General features: G+C 34.5%; 1 protein-coding gene across 5 annotated transcripts in view; it reads right to left on the bottom strand.

Moving 5' to 3' along the window:
• Nucleotides 1-19,033, bottom strand: part of LMNTD1 (lamin tail domain containing 1) — a 157,764-nt gene that overhangs the window by 42,797 nt on the left and 95,934 nt on the right. For 3 of the 5 annotated variants that reach the window (XM_025402595.1, XM_025402594.1, XM_025402593.1), the window contains 2 exons: nucleotides 9,514-9,743; nucleotides 6,603-6,783 (listed from right to left, as the gene is read on the bottom strand). In XM_025402595.1, coding sequence (XP_025258380.1) covers nucleotides 6,603-6,783; nucleotides 9,514-9,685 — 353 coding nt within the window. In that variant the 5' untranslated portion in view covers nucleotides 9,686-9,743. Of the gene's footprint in view, nucleotides 1-6,602; nucleotides 6,784-9,513; nucleotides 9,744-12,795; nucleotides 12,916-12,994; nucleotides 13,212-19,033 lie in introns of those variants that run through there. The other 2 variants (XM_025402596.1, XM_025402597.1) reach the window with 2 other exon arrangements.

Genomic DNA, 19,033 nt, shown 5'->3' on the forward strand with positions numbered 1-19,033 from the left:
TAAATTTGTACATCACTACTACAAGGTTCTAAATCATCCAAGGGAAAAATAAATGGGGATTAGTCTGAATAAGAATCCTATGGGAAGATGAGGATATTTGCAGCCTCAAAATTGTTTTAAACCAGAACCATTCGTGTGTTTATCACGATCTCAGTGAGGCCCATCTGAATTCAGAGCTTACTATCATTTTGACTATAGACATGTAGGATGCAGAATTTCTTGGGGGTTGAGATGGAGGATGAATGAGAAGTTAGCCTTCTTAATATACTTTGATCACACCTGAGACATTTAGAACTAAACTTGAAGCCAAAGTAAGGTCTTGGATATAGGGTCAGAGAGCATGTGTAACTAGTGAAAATCCTAATAATGTCTCTACTTTGTTTCCTGTTTGCCTACAACTCCTTTTTTTCTTCTTCTGCTGGCAGATATTAAACAAATCCCTACAGATAGTGGGTGGTAGTAGGAAAGAAACAACAGCTTTGATTGAAAACAACCGAATTGAGAATCAGCTTCTGTTTCCAGCCTAGATGAAGCTACAAGAAATGACTTTGACCTTCCATCTGAAACAACTAAAAATCTGGAAAAATATATGAAACAGTATTTTTGAAGATATTTGATACTGGTCAACAAAGAATAGTGATACTTGAGAGACAGAAGAGAAATGTAGTGAGACTTAAATTTTTCCCAGATTATTTCTCAAGAAAATTTCCAGGCTGCATCATGGAAGGTGCATCCTCTCTGACTTGAGGAGATGGAGCTGAGAGTCTGGAGAGACCAAGGTGGCTGAAGGTCACAAGTGGAGTATCAAACACGGGAAGCTGCAAAAAGAGCACTGGCGATTTTCAGACGGTCCCTTTTGAGTATTTAGCAGAAGATTGATCAGCACATGTATTTGAGTAAATGCCCCAAGACTGTAGAAAAAGACCATTTTGAAAAGATTAGAAGGAACAGTACTTGAAGCTCTCACAGGGTAAGGAAGTTCCCACCAGCCAGACTGAAAAACCTCACAATTAATGGGACCTTGCATAGAGTACTGAGGAGACTTTTGCCTCAGTAGTGGAGAATAATAACAAAGTGAAGATATTGCTTTGTTTCCACCTAACAAGCTATAAAAGCTAGTCCTTAAAGCCTTAAACTATTTCCAAGTAACTTAAGTGGATCCCAGAAAAAAACTCAAGAAATGAAAATTCATAGAAATACAAAAATATTCTAGCCCCCAAACAAGGTAAAATCCACAATTTCTGGCATACAATAAAAAATTACCAGGCATGCAAATAAATTGAAAAATACAACCCATAACAAGGAGAAAAATCAATCAAAAATGATGCAGAACTGACACAGATGTTAGAAACAGTAGAAAAGGAAACATCCTTATAACTGTATTTGTACGTTGAAAATGTAGAGACATGACTGAGATTTAAAAATACACAGGATGGGATTAACATAATAGTAGTCATTGTAGGTGAAAAGATCAGTGAATATGAAAACATAATGATAGATACTATCCAAAAAGAAACAATCAGAGGAAAAAGTACATAGAAAGATAAAAAATAACAGAGCATTAGTAAACTATGGTACAACTTCAAGTGGCCTAATATATGTGAAATTGGAGTCCCTTAAAAGGAGAGAGGAAGCAGGGGCAAAATATATTGAAGAAATAATGGTAAAAAATTTTCCACTTTGAATTTTAAAATTCAAAATCTATAAATATGCTAATCAAAAAAGTGTAACAACCCCAAGCATAGGAAATTTGAAGAAATTTACACCAGACGCATCATAATCAAATCTCCCAAAAACAATAATGAGAACATCTTAAAAGCAGAATGAGGGGGAAAAAAGAGACATATTTGTGCAGAGGAGCAAATATAAGAATGGCAGAAAATTTATTAGAAACAATTTAGACAAAAGGTAGTAGAGCAAGATCTTGAAAATATTGAAGAAATGAGAAAAACTGGGACAAAGAGAAAACAAATAACAAGATGGTAGACTTAACCTAATCATAGTAATGATAACCTTAAATGTAAATAGTTTAAATGCCCCAATGAAAAGACATTTTTCAGATTGGCTAAAAGGGCAAGTCTCAACTATATGCCACCTACAAGACATGCACTCTAAATATAAAGACACAAATAGTTCAAAAGTTAAAGTATGGAAAAATATATACCATGCTAACACCAGTAAAAAGAAGGCTCCTGTGGCTATCTTAACATCAGACAAAATATATTTCAGAACAAAGAATATTGCCAGGATAAAGAAAGTCATTTCATAATGATACAAGGATCAATTCATCAGAAGAATATAACATTCCTAAATGTTTCTGTTTCTACATCTAATAACAAAGCTTTAGAATACATGAAACAAAAGTGATTGAATTGCAAGGGAGAAATCAACAAATCCACGACTTTAGTAGATATTAATACCTCTCTCTCAGTAATTGATACAAGTAGTCAAAAAATCAGCAAAAACACAGTAGACAACACTATCAACCAACATGACATGGTTGATGTGAAACACTCTACTAAACAACAGCAGAACATATATTCTTTTCAAGTGTACCTAGAACATTTACCAGAATAATTAATATCCTGGCTATAAAATAAGTCTCAGTAAATATAAAAGGATTCAAGTTATACAAAGTAAGTTCTTTGACCACAATGGAATTTAATTAGAAATCAATAACAAGAAGATATCTGGAAAACCACTGGAACCGAAAAATCTGTAAAACACTTTGAAACTAAATAACACACTTTTCAATTACCCAAGGATCAAAAAGAAAATGAAAAATTAGAAAGTATTTTGAACTGAATGAAAATAAAAATACAACATATTAAAATTTGTGGGATGCCACTAAGCTGTACCTAGAGGAAAATTTGTAATACCAAATACCTATAGTATCAGAAGAGAAGAAGGTGTCAAATCAATGACCTCAAATTTCACCTTAAAAAATTAGGGGAGAAAAAAAATCAAATAAAGCCCAAAGTAGAAGAAAGGGAATGTAGCCCAAAATGAAAATCAATTAAATAAAAAACAAAAAATAGGGGAAACAAATATAACCAAACACATATTCTTTGAGCTCAATAAAACTAAATCTCCAGTGATACTGATCAGGGAAAAGAGAAGACACAGATGACCATATGAGAAATGAGAAAGGTGATACCAATAAAGATTCTACAGTTATAAAGATTATCCTGTATAAAGATTATACAGGATAATAAGAGAATATTATAAATGACATTATGCAAAAGAAATTGACAACTTAGATAAAAATGGACAAATTCTTGAAAGACACAAACTACTCAAGCTTATTCAAGAAGAAATAATTAAAATAACCTAATATCTATTTTAAAACAATTTATCGTTTCAAAACTTTACCACAAAGAAATTCTAGGCCCAGACGGCTTCGCCAATATGTTCTATAAGACATTTATGAAAAAAAATTACTTCTACACAATCTCTTCTAGAAAAGGATAAAGAAGAAACTATATCCCATCTTATTTCATAAAGAGTGGACATACCCTGATACCAAAAGAGACAAGGACATTACAGGAAAAGAAAACTACAGACCAATAATCTTTACAAACATTGAGGCAAAAATTTGAAACATTATTTTAACAAATGGAATTCAAACAGTATATTAAAACATAAACATGACCAAATGTTTATTGTAAAAGTACAGGGGTGTTTAACATTAAAAAAGAAAAACTATATGATCATCTCACTAGATATGTAAAAAGTATTTGATACGATTCAACATCATGGAAAAAAACAACTTTTTGTTTGTTGATCTTTTTTTTTAGTCTCAATTTCATTTATTTTTCTCTGATCTTTATTGTTTGTTTTCTTCTACTAATTTTCAGTTTGTTTTTTTCTTGCTTTCCTAGTTCCTTGAGATGCATTGTTAGATTGTTTACTTGAAGCTTTTCTACTTTTTTGATACAGATATTTATTGCTATAAACTTCCCTTTTAGTACTGCTTTTTTTTTTGTATCCCAGAGATTTTGATATGTTGTGTTTCCATTTCCATTTGTTTCAAGACATTTTTAAGTTTTCTTCTCAATTTCCTCACTGATCCATTGGTTGCTCTGAAGTGAGTTTCTTAATTTCCATGTGTTTGTGTATTTTCCTAGGTTCCTCTTATTGATTTCTAGTCACAAAAGTACTTGACATAATTACTTGAATGTGGTCACAAAAGTACATGACATAATTTTTACTTTTTTGATATTTGTTTTGTGGCTTAAGAGAGAGTCTATTCAGGAAAATGTTCCATGTGCTGATGAAAGAATGTATATTCTGAGGCAGTTGGGTGAAATGTTCTGCACATGTCAGGCCTAATTGGTCTAGTGTGCAATTTAACTCTGACGTTTCTTTGTGATTTGTCTGGTTCATCTGTCCATTACTGAAAATAGGATGTTGAAGTGCCCTACTACTGTACTGCAGTCTATATCTCTGTTTAAATCTATTCATGTTTGCTTTATATACTTGGGAGCGTTGGTGTTGGGTGCACATTTATTTATAATTATTATACCTTCTTGCTGAATTGACCCCTTTATCATTATATAGTGACCTTATTTGTCTCTTTTTATAGTCATTGATTTGTAGTCTATTTTATCTGATATGAGTATAGCTATGCCTACTCTTTTTTTTGTTTCCAGTTGAATGGAATATGTTTTTCCATCCCTTCACTTTCAGTCTGTGTGCCTTTGTAGGTGAAGTGGGCTTCTTGTAGGCAGCATACAGCTGGATTTTGTTTCCTTATCCCTAAGCCACTCTATGCCTTTTAATTTGAGAATCGAGTCCATTTACATTCAGTATTATTAGTGATAAGAAGAACTTATTTCTTGTTTTGGGGTTGTTTTATAACTCGTCTCTTCCTTTTGTCCTTTATTACTATATTCTTTTGTGGTTAAGTAATTTTCTTTGGTAGTATATTTTAATTCATTGCTTTTTATTTTTTGTGAATCTATTATAGGTTTTTGCATTGTGGTTACACGAAGTTTACAAAAAACATCTTACAGCTATGACAAGTTAAAGAGATGAACACTTAAAGCACGAAGGAAAGAATAGAAAGAAAGAATAGAAACAAAAAATCTCTAGATTAGAACACCATCCTTCTATATTTTGACTGTTAGTTTCCTCCATTTACATATTTTTATACTGCCTATCTTTTAGCAGATTGCTATAGCTATTACTGTTTTTGATAGATTTGTCTTTTGGGATTCACACTAGAGTAATGAGTGGATTGTATACCACAATTACAATTCTGGGTTTTTCCATGTACTTAATTTTACCAGAGATTTTATACTTTCAAGTGTTTTCTTTTTGAGCATTAGTGTTTTTTTCTTTCAGATTGAAGAACTCTCTTTAGCATTGCTTATAAGATAGGTCTGGTGGTGGTGAATTCTCTTAGCTTTTGTTTGGGAAAGATTTTATCTCTTCATATTTGAAATATGGCTTGGTTGGATACACTATTCTTGGATAGCAGGGTTTTAACACATTAAAAACATTGTCTCATTCCCTCCTGACCTACCTGGTTTCCACTGAGAAGTCTGTTGCTAGACATATTCTTTTCTCTTGCAGCTTTTAGGTTCTTCTCTTTGTCCTTGACCTCTGGAGAGCTTAATTATTATATGAGTGTTTTTCACTTCTCTGTGGCCTCAGGAATTCTCTCATCCTCATATTTGAGTTCTGAGGTACTGCTGATGATAATGATAATCTTGGCACTGTATATTTGTTTTTGTTTTCTGGGGTGGCTGGATAGGGACTGAAGACAGCTTGCTCCTACACCACCATTTTTAATAGGATTGCATTTTAACAGAAGCTTTAAACATTTTATTTTGTCCTAAACTGCTCATAATTTTAACATAGTAGGTACTGAATGAAGGATCTGATGAGGTGTTTTTAGATAGTAGAGCAAATGCTTAGGTATTCTCCACTGTTAAATTGTAATAGGGCATGGGTGATTGATTTTAGGAAACATGGCATAAAGGGAGAGAAAATTTCCTTCATATCTGACCCTCAACTCTGATTTCTTTTAGCCATCTAATGACTTCTATCAACATATGCTTATTACTAGCATTTCAAATTCATATTGTTCACGTAATAAATAAGGCAGTGTTATATTAATATAAATGAATAGATCATAACTCTTTTATTTTAGTCCTAATATCAACTTTCTTCCTGATCAATTTCTTTTTGCATAGATACTAACAGTCATAAAAATGGATCAATGAAGTAAAAATTTATCTTTCTCCTTCTGTCTTGAACTCAAGAGCTACTAGAAGAAAATATATATATTAGATCCATCTAAATGATTCGACAACAATAAAAAAGTGTCTTGAATAATTGAGTTGACCCTATTAGTAAAGATTACTTAGCACTGTTTACTCTGGCATCTTTGAAGAATTCACATTTTTTGTTTGGTTCTTTAGACCATTTTATCAATTTATTTTAATTGCTCAGAAGATGAAACAGTTACATTTCAACGAACTGAGTATTGTTTAGATAAAATAATGCATATAACTACAGATTAGAACTTTATTTTCTGCTGACTTATTGGTCCTACCCTGACAGAAGATATTAAGTAGTTCAAATAAAATACGTACCTGGCGGTAAATTGGCCAACTTCTTCAAGAATCATAGAAAAGTATTTTAAAGTTTTCTGAGTGTGCTTTGAGTGTGCTATAAGTTTCTTTGAATCACCAAACAGAGAAAGGAAATAATCTTCTCCATCCCCAATCATGGGTGATTCATCCTGTTTCTTTGGAACCAAGAAGGGGCCGGCATCTTTCAAATAAACCAAATAAATAAGTAACCAGGAGAGAAGTAAATAAAATGACATTAAAAGGATCCAAAGCCATTATCTTTATTCTCTGCTTCTACAAAATTATATTTTTACATTTTAATATCACTATCACACTTAATAAGAATAGTTGGAAGCTTTAAACAAAAATCCATAAAATAATCAGTAAGTGGATATTTATAGTGACATCTTCAATTCCTAGAGATTATTTCAGTTATCTTAAACAATAAATTATATCATTAGTATAATGACTATTTAACTGATTATTTAGTTGTACTAGACGCATCATCAATTTTTAAATAGGAAAAACATCTGATTCTGTCAAATTTAGATATGTTACATATAAATATAGCCTTATTCTACTTCTTGTATGCTAAAATTCCCAAATGGCCACCCATAAATTAAAACCTCATATGAATCCTTTCCTACAATGGTTAGTACTTTTGTCAGGTAAAGACATAAACTTCCTCTATTTAATTAAAATACTTTATTAGAAAGATAAAGTAATGCTTAATCAGATTCTAGTGTCCTATTAGAAGTTTGCTCTTTTAAATCCTCACTACTTTGATTCAAATACAAAATAGGTTTCATAATTTTAAACATAAAGAGCCATTCTGGACAAATCTAATAATACATCCGCAAAGAGAGTTACACTACAAAGATGCATCGTGATGAAGTGGAAAGAACAATGAGTCTTGCATTTAGACAGACTTGTAATTATATTTCAGTTCTGCCATTTACTAAGCCAAGTGATGTAAATTTTCCATGTTTCCATTTTCCTGAACATAAAATAAAGATATCACTCCTTTGTGTAAGGAGATAAGAGAGCTGGAGATCATGTAGGTGTCTAGCATAATATTTAATATTTATCTGCTAATAAATGATAGCTATTATTACAGTACAGAGTTTTGGTTAATGTGACTCTTGGTCCAAAATCCTCAAAGGATTAAGACAATCTAGAGTTTGAATGTTACATCTTTAGCAGAACCAAAACAAGGTGAACGATATAAAGGAATAAAATCATCGTTCTTAAAGAAGATTCCTCAAAGTATTTTGTTGAGAAAAAAAGAAACATTTGGAATTACATTAATTCATTCTCAGTTGAGTACTTCCTTAATCCTTAAATTCCTTTGGGAAAGGATAATATACAGCATCTTTCTTAACAGCTCATCTCGAGAAATAAAGGCCTTGCTATTTCAAGAGAAAAGAAGACACATTAACTTTGGTCCCAGCTGTTATTTTGTCTAGAACAAAAGATGGCAATGAATCAAGTGCAACAAATCTCAGTGAACCTAGACATCTATCTAGAGAAGTGGAATCTACAGTAATGGAAGGAGAAGACTACATCCCAATTCAGCTCCCATACTGTAAGGGGAAGCCACTGTATTTCATTTTTTTGCCCCATTGCAAGGAGCCAAAGTTTAACCCAAATATAGAACATATGCCATGATGATATAATGATGAATGACACAAAATCTTTTCTTCCCAGATCTAAAATTTGTATTTACATTTTCAGTATGTGGGTTTTAGTCATCCTAAAGGTCAGTGTAAACTTAGGAGGTTTCTTGGGAAATGTTATACTTGTCATACAAAAAATGAAACATAGGGAATATGACCATAATGGCAGGAGAAAAAAACCCTATATAACCCGCATCAAAGATTTTTTTAAAATATCAGAAACAAAATGAAATATAGATGAGGGGCAGCCAGACTGTAAATGAGTACAGAATGGTAGAGGATAATGGAGGCATCAGATAGTCACTGGACTATTTTTGCTACCAGTTTTGAAACTTGTTAGTTGATTGGCAATTGAAACACAAACTCCAAATCTAGTCTATTTTAAAAGAAGGTGATTACAGGTATGTTCAGATGAACAACTAATGTTTATTGAGTATTTATTATGTGCTAGGTAATTTTCATAAAATTTAATCCTTAGGATAGCCCTGTGACATTTCTATTTTAATCTCCGTTTTGCAGTGGTGGAAAATGAGATGCTGAGATGTTAAGTACTCTACCTGATGCCTAACATTGTAGAAAAACAGTAGGTCCTGTGTTTTAAAGGATGATAGTGTTTTCAGTAAACCACAAAAACATACCCTCAAACTTCCCTAATCATGGTGAGAAACAAACACCCTAGAGCATGGGTATTGCTGAGCACATTGTTGATAACAGTCAAAACTTTACTTTTTCTGATCATAGTACTGTTTTCATTTTCCTCTCCTTCAAGTTCTCCTTATTGTTTTACCACTTTCTCTCCATTATTTTATACCTACTTTATGTTACATCTTTGTCTCATCTATCTGTCTATTCCTTACTTAAGCCATACATCTCCTAAAGGCACAAAGTACACAAGATATGGCTTAATCCTTCTGGCAGTGTTCAGAGAAAGGGCAGTTAATGCTATACATTGGAATTTTTAATCTAGCAATTCTAATGTATGTTAGCAGTCAACTCATGAACCATCATGATAACTCAAGATATCTTAATTATAAGGATGATATATTTGGCACATGCATGTATGTGGCCTGAATTTAACACCCCAGTTCTAGGATCAGTGATGACCATAGTTAAGTTACTTTTCATAAGATGCTAAGAAGTTAGCATTTTGGGGGACTAATAAGAAAACATCATTCTGGCTGAGAGTCATATATGCAATCTATTGAAATACGTGCTTTAAAAGTACTCTAAAAATATGGGGTTCATATTTTGCTTACCCAAACTGTTTTCCATTCGGGAACAGCTACCTGCAGTAGCTTTAGAAGTCAATTGTCCAGTTGTTGATATAGTTACTCCACTAATCTGAGGACTAGACAGATGGTAACCAAGAGGCATTCCACTGGATAATGAAGATGACAATGGCAGTGTTGTGGCAACCGAACCCACCATCTTTGGGGAAAAATGTACTAAAGAATATACTGGGGGAGTTCCAAGTTTGTCTTCTCTTCTGTGTACAAAAAATATAATAAACAAAACAAATAAATAAGAAAGTAAAACTGGCTGTTAATAAAAGAAGCATGGGCTATCATTATTACCCAGAATTCTGCTTTTCAAAGGTAATATGCATCCAACACAAGCATAATAACATCTTGTATTTCTCGTTCTAACAATCTAAATAAAACACTTTATTATAAATTTATTATATGCTTTAAAATATTTGAAAATTAACAAATTTCTATTGTAGATGGTTCTGAAAATGTGTAAGTAGAAAAAAGATAATACTAATCATTACAATACCACCAACAAGACATTTTACCATCTCCTTCCAGGCTTTTAAATGTAGTTTTTTACTCTAAGTTGAGACTTTATAAGCCATTAATACCTCCACTTTGATCATTTATCATATTTCCCATTTCCATTACCATAAAATCATGATTATAATTCTGGTTTAATATATCATTGTTTCCTTTATGCTTTTCCTTTAATTCCTGTTGCTGCTTAACTACCTTTTCTATATTAAGATTGTTTAGTGAATGTCTGCCTTCAAATAAACTGTACATGTTTGTGTATGTGTATGTGTATTGGAGGGAATGACAGAAAAGAGAGAGAAAAAAGATCATTTTCACGTACTATTTTTAGTACATACTAAGTGAATCTTACCATGAACAAAGATTTCCTTTCTTTTATAACTATAAAAGCATTTGTTAACTAGTGCACAATCATTTGAACAAGGTTCATAAGCTTCAGTACAATTATTTTACAAGTTAAACAACACTTCATTGACATGAATCCTGAAAAGACTTAGGACATTTCATTTTATGAGTCACATTGAGGCTCTTCCCAGTGACCTCAAAGCAATTTTTGGGGGTGCATGTGTGTATGCATGCATGTTCAGTGCTTAAATTGTGAACAAAGTCCTTGAATCCAAACCCATTATTTCTCTGAAAAATGAGACAAATGGCCAGTTCAACCATCCCCTTTCTGGGGTCCACATATCTATCCACTATAAGTCTGGAACTAATTATTTTGTCTCCATGAATTATCTCTGTTTTGATCTATTTCCCAGAGCTCTTATAAAGTGATTTTAGCCAGCCTCTACATGTTTTTCTTTCAGGTCCTTATAGGAGAATGAGGGCCTGGAGTTTCCTACTCTGCCATCTTGCTGCGGTCACCCTCAATGTCTCTTTGTTTACCAAGAGGTATTCACAATCATTTTGTTCTACAATGTGAAAGTTCCTTTATCAGAAATCTTATACCTGGAGAGTTTTGTATTCAAAGCTAGACTGCTCTTAATGTGCCTCTCAGAGGGCACAGACATCTCAGGCAAATTTTTAAAATAATTAAATGGCATTGGCTTTGAAAATATCATGATTACTAGGCTTTGAAAATGTCATTATTACTAGTTAATAAGCACGTGCACTTAACATCCTGCTGACACTCCAAGAATTCATATTTGTCAGAAAAGCTTTAACCTATGAAGATACACTATTGAGTATGACTGTAGAGGTAAATTGTCAGATTATAGATATTTCATCTTTGTTCAACATGAGACAGGATTGTAAGACAGGACTTCTCCCTGACATTGACTACAACAGCAGATAAATGCTTTTCTCTTTCAACATTCCTTACATCTGGGCTTCATAACAGACTGGCTATTCTTTTCAGTATGTTCATTTTATAAGATCTCAATTTTTTTTCCTCTAGTAAAACAATAGCACTTTAAAATAAATTTAATTCCACAAAAGATTCCCAAGAAGCCTTAACAAAATCTTTGCAATCACAGAAACCTGTCCTGGAGCTATAGGGTATTCTTATTTTGGTAGGTGAATAAGAAATTTTTCTTTTCTTTCTTTCTTTTTTTTTTTTTTTAATGAGACAGGGTCTTGCTCTGTCATCCAGTTTGGAGTACAGTGGTACAATCATAGTTCACTGCAACCACCAACTCCTGGGTTCAAGTGATCCTCCCACCTCAGCCTCCCATGTGCTGAGACTACAGGTGCATGGCACCATGCCTGCTAATTTTGAAAAAAAATTGTGTAGGCATGTGGTGTTTCTATGTCGCCCAGGCTGGTCTCTAATACTCCTGGCCCCAAGTGATTCTTTTGCCTTGGCCTCCCAAATTGCTGGAATTAACAGGCATGAGCCACTATGCCTGGCCGAATAAGAAATTTCTAATGGCTGCACACATCTTTGGAAGAGCTGAGGCATTTCAGGAACAAACTCGTGTGATACAGCCCATCATCTGAACCTTCCACTTGCCTACTTATTAGTCTTCTTTTGGAAGATGAGAGATTTTTCTCAGTGCTAAGTTAACTTTTCCTTAAGCATAAGTAATTTTCTAAGCCCCTTCTTGGTTTCTCACTCCTTCTGTAATTGATTAACATTAAACCAGGGGCAGTTACAAAAGCTTAAGTCCAGCATTTCCATGCTACTTTGGGAGACACTGCATTGATCATATTGATGACAATCATTTCTCAGAGGACCTCTAAGAATAAATGTTTAAAAATGGACTTGGACTGAACAATCAACATAGGACTTTTAGGTCCAAAGTAACAATAGCATTAAATTATGTGTACTCAATAAGTCAATTTTAAAGAAAACATTGGAAAACCAATGGTAATGCTTTAGTTGATGAATGATTTATATTAAATGTAAAAACAGTGATTATAATTTTATATAACATTCTCACAGACATTTCCAAAACCAATATTCTGGTAATTTTTTTTTTTGTCCCCAGTTCTGTAAAATAGTTCTAGAAAGAAACTATTTCTGTAAATTGCCTTAACATATTAAATGGGAACTTTGGAATCTCAGCTAGGTCTTATACTGTGGAGATCTGTCCAGGTGGATTTTTATACTTCTCAAGGACTAGAACCTTATAAAACAGTAGTTGTGGAACTAGTTGCATGCTACAGTCCTTTATTTCTAGAAAATTTGTGAGATGTATTCTAATTCTAACTGGTTCATAAGGTATTAAAACAAAAGCAGTCAAGCATGCCATCATTCCTCCTCTATAACTCAGCTCTAACTCTGCTTTTGTCGCATCTATGCAGGCTCACTGTTCTTGTTTCTCCATCTTATCTTCCTGTTCATAGACTTTATTCTGCATTTGCCTCCAGAGCTTCCTGAATGTCTCATGTATCTTTCATCTTGACTAGAAGAGAAGTCTCTTTTCTTTCCTAGGAAAGCAGATCATAACATCAGATGATGAATATCGCTGAGGTTCAAGGCAGATTTTTGTTTCCAAAGTGACCTCACCTGTTAATCCAACTACCTTCAAACATCAACCAGGTTTAATAATTTCTTTACCAAACTAGCACCAGAACCAGAATTCTCATGAGGATATGTAAGTACCAACATAGCCAATCCTGATCTTGGCTAAGGATATCAGACAAACCACGGTGAAGGTGTGTAACGTTCACTGGAAGCAGCTTGAGAGACAGGGCAGTAACTTTGCAAAGAGACCTTTATGACTACAGTTGTTGCATCTGGCCAACACTGCCTCTTAGAACTATGAGGTAATGTCTCCATAGTAACCAAGTTCCAGTTTCTGAACAATTACTATGTTGATGCTGTACCTTCTTTACAGTTTGCAGACATTAAATAAAGTAATTTGCTCTTAGGAGAGCCATATCTTCTACCAGACTTTGCCACCAAAATTATTGATATCTTGTTTTGTATTTCTAAGAGTCAAGGCCAGTATGTACATACTGGGGAAATTAATCACAACTCTTTTCTTCTTTTTTTTTTTTCCTTCTCTCTCTTTCTTGACAAATACTTCGAGCACATGGAAACAGCTAGGCAGCAAGAATAGAAACCATAAAACTTCAATGCAAAAAGAAGCCTATTGGTAGAAATAGTAAAATCAAAACCAGAACACCTAAATTCTTCGCCTAGTTTTGCCAGCAGTATGATTTAGAAGAAAGCACTTAATTCGGTTTCTATTCTGTGTAAAACACTCACACTTAATGTTTCATGATAATGATAGTATGACAATAAAATTAACAAATATGAAAGTACATGATTATATACACGAATAAGATATATAAATGATGATTACTGGATGAGTGAGTTTATTAAAAATAGTTAATAAGATTCTACTATTTCTTAAAAACTGGCTAGGTACCATGAATAATGCCTGCTTTCAGAAATAATACTAAAATATCTTCTAACATAGATTCGAAAATGATTTTTAAAGATAATAAAGTAACTTTTAAAAAGTCGAAAAGAAAAAGTCAAGACGTATAACACATAAGGTAAGTTAAAGGAAAGTAAACGTGTGACTGCATTTCCTCCATCTCAGAGATGTAGCAAAATTCCTTATGAACATTATGGGCCAATTATGTAAATACAGCATCAGAAAATTTATAAATTTTTACTTACTTTTAGTAAAGAATTAAAAATGGGCTTGTCATTTCTTGTCACTCTCCCAGTCTCCCTACCTGTACCAGTCTGGATGGTTTTCTAGCTATTAAAACTTTCTCTACTTGAACTGCATACATTAGCATAAAGTCATTATGACCTCATTGGTTTTATCAGAGAGCCTGCTCATATTTTCCAGCATCTTTTGGACAAATAAAATTCTGTCAGCTGAGAAAAACTTCTGAAGGCTTTAAATTTGTGAGTGTTTCAATATTTATTCCCCATACCAGACATTTTTCTTTCTATTATTATTTTTTTATTATTCTTTAAGTTCTAGGGTACATGTGCACAACGTGCAGGTTCGTTACATATGTACACATGTGCCATGTTGTTGTGCTGCACCCATTAACTCGTTATTCACGTTAGATGTATCTCCTAATGCTATCCCTTCCCACTTCCCCCACCCCACAACAGGCCCCAGTGTGTGATGTTCCCCACCCTGTGTCCAAGTGTTCTCATTGCTCAATTCCCACCTATGAGTGAGAACATGCGGTGTTTGGTTTTCTGTTCTTGGGATAGTTTGCTGAGAATGATGGTTTCCAGCTTCATCCATGTCCCTACAAAGGACATGAACCAATCCTTTTTTATGGCTGCATAGTATTCCATGGTGTATATGTGCCACCGTTTCTTTTTTTTTTTTTTTTTTTTTAAGACGGAGTCTCGCTGTGTCGCCCAGGCTGGAGTGCAGTGGCCGGATCTCAGCTCACTGCAAGCTCCGCCTCCCGGGTTCACGCCATTCTCCTGCCTCAGCCTCCCGAGTAGCTGGGACTACAGGAGCCCGCCACCTCGCCCGGCTAATTTTTTGTATTTTTTAGTAGAGACAGGGTTTCACCGTGTTAGCCAGGATGGTCTCGATCTCCTGACCTCGTGACCTGCCCGTCTCGGCCTCCCAAAGTGCTGGGATTACAGGCTTGAGCCACCGCGCCGGGCCTATGTGCCACACTTCCTTAATCCAGTCTATCATTGATGGACATTTGGGTTGATTCCAAGTCTTTGCTGTTATGAATACTGCCACAAGAAACATACATTTGCATGTGCCTTTATAGTAGCAGGATTTATAATCCTTTGGGTGTATACCCAGTAATGGGATCACTGGGTCAAATGGTATTTCTAGTTCTGGATCCTTGAGGAATCGCCACACTGTCTTCCATAATGGTTGAACTACTTTACACTCCCATCAATCGTGTAAAAGTGTTCCTATTTCTCCACATCCTCTCCAGCATCTGTTTCCTGACTTTTTAATGATCGTCATTCTAACTGGTGTGAGATGGCATCTCATTGTGGTTTTGATTTGCATTTCTGTGATGCCGGGTGATGATGAGCATTTTTTCATGTGTCTGTTGGCTGCATAAATGTCTTCTTTTGAGAAGTGTCTGTTCATATCCTTTGCCCACTTTTTGATAGGGTTGTTTGATTTTTTCTTGTAAATTTGTTTAAATTCTTTGTAGATTCTGGATGTTAGCCCTTTGTCAGATGAGTAGATTGCAAAACTTTTCTCCCACTCGGTAGGTTGCCTGTTCACTGTGATGGTAGTTTCTTTTGCTGTGCAGACGCTCTTTAGTTTAATTAGATCCCATTTGTCAATTTTGGCTTTTGTTGCCATTGCTTTTGGTGTTTTAGTCATGAAGTCCTTGCCCATGCCTATGTCCTGAATGATATTGCCTCGGTTTCCTTCTAGGGTTTTTATGGTTTTAGGTCTAACATTTAAGTCTTTAATCCATGTTGAATTAATTTTTGTGTAAAGTGTAAGGAAGGGATCCATTTTCAGCTTCCTACATGTGGCTAGCCAGTTTTCCCAGCACTATTTACTAAATAGGAAATCCTTTCCCCATTTCTTGTTTTTGTTAGGTTTGTCAAAGATCAGATGGTTGTAGATGTGTGGTATTATATCTGAGGGTTCTATTCTGTTCCATTGGTCTATATCTCTGTTTTGGTACCAGTACCATGCTGTTTTGGTTACTGTAGCCTTGTAGTGTAAAGTCAGGTAGCATGATGCCTCCAGCTTTGTTCTTTCGGCTTAGGATTATCTTGGCAATGAGGGCTCTTTTTTGGTTCCATATGAATTTTAAAGTAGTTTTTTCCAATTCTGTGAAGAAAGTCATTGTTAGCTTGATGGGGATGGCATTGAATCTATAAATTACCTTGGGCAGTATGGTCATTTTCACAATATTGATTCTTCCTATCCATGAGCATGGAATGTTCTTCCATTTGTTTGTGTCCTCTTTTATTTCACTGAGCAGTGGTTTGTCGTTCTCCTTGAAGAGGTCCTTCACATCCCTTATAAGTTGGATTCTTAGGTATTTTGTTCTCTTTGAAGCAATTGTGAATGGGAGTTCACCCATGATTTGGCTCTTTGTTTGCCTGTTATCGGTGAATAAGAATGCTTGTGATTTTTGCACATTGATTTTGTATCCAGAGACTTTGCTGAAGGTGCTTATCAGCTTAAGGAGATTTTGGGCTGAGATGATGGGGTTTTCTAAATATACAATCATGTCATCTGCAAACAGTGACAATTTGACTTCCTCTTTTCCTAATTGAATACCCTTTATTTCTTTCTCTAGCCTGATTGCCCTGGCCAGAACTTCCAACACTGTATTGAATAGGAGTGGTGAGAGAAGGCATCCCTGTCTTGTGCCAGTTTTCAAGGGAAATGCTTCCAGTTTTTGCCCATTTAGTATGATATTGGTTGCGGGTTTGTCATAAACAGCTCTTATTTTGAGATACGTTCCATCAATACCGAATTTATTGAGAGTTTTTAGCATGAAGGGCTGTTGAATTTTGTCAAAGGCCTTTTCTGCATCTATTGAGATAATCACGTGGTTTTAGTCTTTGGTTCTGTTTATATGCTGGATTACGTTTATTGATTTGTATATGTTGAACCAGCCTTGCATCCCAGGGATGAAGCCCACTTGATCATGGTGGATGAGCTTTTTGATGTGCTGCTGGATTCGGTTTGCCAGTATTTTATTGAGGATTTTGGCATCGATGTTCATCAGGGATATTGGCCTAAAAATGTCTTTTTTGTGTGTGTCTCTGCCAGGCTTTGGTACCAGGATGATGTTGGCCTCATGAAATGAGTTAGGGAGGATTCCCTCTTTTTCTATTGATTGGAATAGTTTCAGAAGGAATGGTACCAGCTCCTCCTTGTACCTCTGGTAGAATTCGACTGTGAATCCGTCTGGTCCTGGACTTTTTTTGGTTGGCAGGCTATTAATTATTGCCTCAATTTCAGAGCCTGTTATTGGTCTATTCAGGGATTCAACTTCTTCCTGGTTTAGTCTTGGGAGAGTGTATGTGTCCAATAATTTATCCATTTCTTCTAGGTTCCAGGAATTTATCTACTTATTTTAGGTTTTCTAGTTTATTTGCATAGAGGTGTTTATAGTATTCTCTGATGGTAGTTTGTATTTCTGTGCGGTCGATGGTGATATCCCCTTTATCATTTTTATTGCGTCTATTTGATTCTTGTCTCTTTTCTTCTTTATCAGTCTTGCTAGTGGTCTATCAATTTTGTTGATCTTTTCCAAAAACCAGCTCCTGGATTCATTGATTTTTGAAGGATTTTTTTGTGTCTCTATCTCCTTCAGTTCTGCTCTGATCTTACTTATTTCTTGCCTTCTGCTAGCTTTTGAATGTGTTTGCTCTTGCTTCTCTAGTTCTTTTAATTGTGATGTTAGCGTGTCAATATTAGATCTTTCCTGCTTTCTCTTGTGGGCATTTAGTGCTATAAAGTTCCCTCTACACACTGCTTTAAATGTGTCCCAGAGATTCTGGTATGTTGTATCTTTGTTTCATGTTGTGAGATTTCTACCTTAAGAAAAAATTAAAAGTGGCAAAATCCCATATTCTTAAATTTAAAAAACAGACAAAATATTACATATACACAATTTTTAAAGAGTTGAAGAACACAAAGAACTGGCTTTATATGTTTTAGTTCTCTGCCTCCACCTGTGGAGAAGATTTGCACAGCAAGAGATTTTATTAAATTGGTAATACAAATAAAATTTCTTGCGTGAATGAAGGCAGCATATATAAAGATAATTTTCTTCCCTTCTCAGGCCATGGGTAATATGTAGTTGAGTAATCATCAGTTCAGAATTACAGTTTTAAACACTATGTCATGTTCCATTATCTAAGATTAAAAGAGTTTGGAATGCAATTGTAGGAATTCAATTTCATATTTATACCCACATAAAAATAGTATAAATTCCTATTATAAAGCCCTTTGCTAGTCCAAAAATGTACTCAGTCAATTCATTTCTTTTACACAGATCCACGTGTGATAATAGCCTCAGACACAGATGCTATTATTTTACCTTGAAGTTAGAGTCACATTAAGGTCCTACTAGGGGTATTTAAAGAGAGGCTAGAGGACATGTACTGGAAGTTTCAAGTTTCAGACAGTTTATTCAAAGTAATCTTCATGGGGCTTCCCAATCACAAAACCCTGTTGAAAAACAATACTAAGGTCTTAGATCTGCATTTCTAGGCTGAGTCTCAAACACTGGTTTGAATCCTTAGACATGCTAATTTTAGCAATAGTTCAAAACAACTGTCTAATAACTTGACACATTACAAGTATTTTAGGAGTAGCCTTTGTCCGTAAATCTTTTCTATTCATACTCTTTAGAGGAATGTAGCACTTATTTTTCCAAGTCAAGTCAGGACACCTCAGACTTGTTCAGGAGACGGAGATTCATAACATTTGCTCTTATTTGCAGAACACTATAGTCTCTATAGTAATTTTTAAAAAAAATATAAACCAATACATTTTTTATTTCACCTATACACTTTTAATCTACCTTACGAAGTCACAACCATGAGCCCAATTGTCTTGAAATAAAATAACACCCAACAAATGGTTGAACCAAGAGT

This window comes from Theropithecus gelada, chromosome 11 (assembly GCF_003255815.1).
Source record: "Theropithecus gelada isolate Dixy chromosome 11, Tgel_1.0, whole genome shotgun sequence".
In the NCBI taxonomy this organism is placed as follows: Eukaryota; Metazoa; Chordata; class Mammalia; order Primates; family Cercopithecidae; genus Theropithecus; species Theropithecus gelada.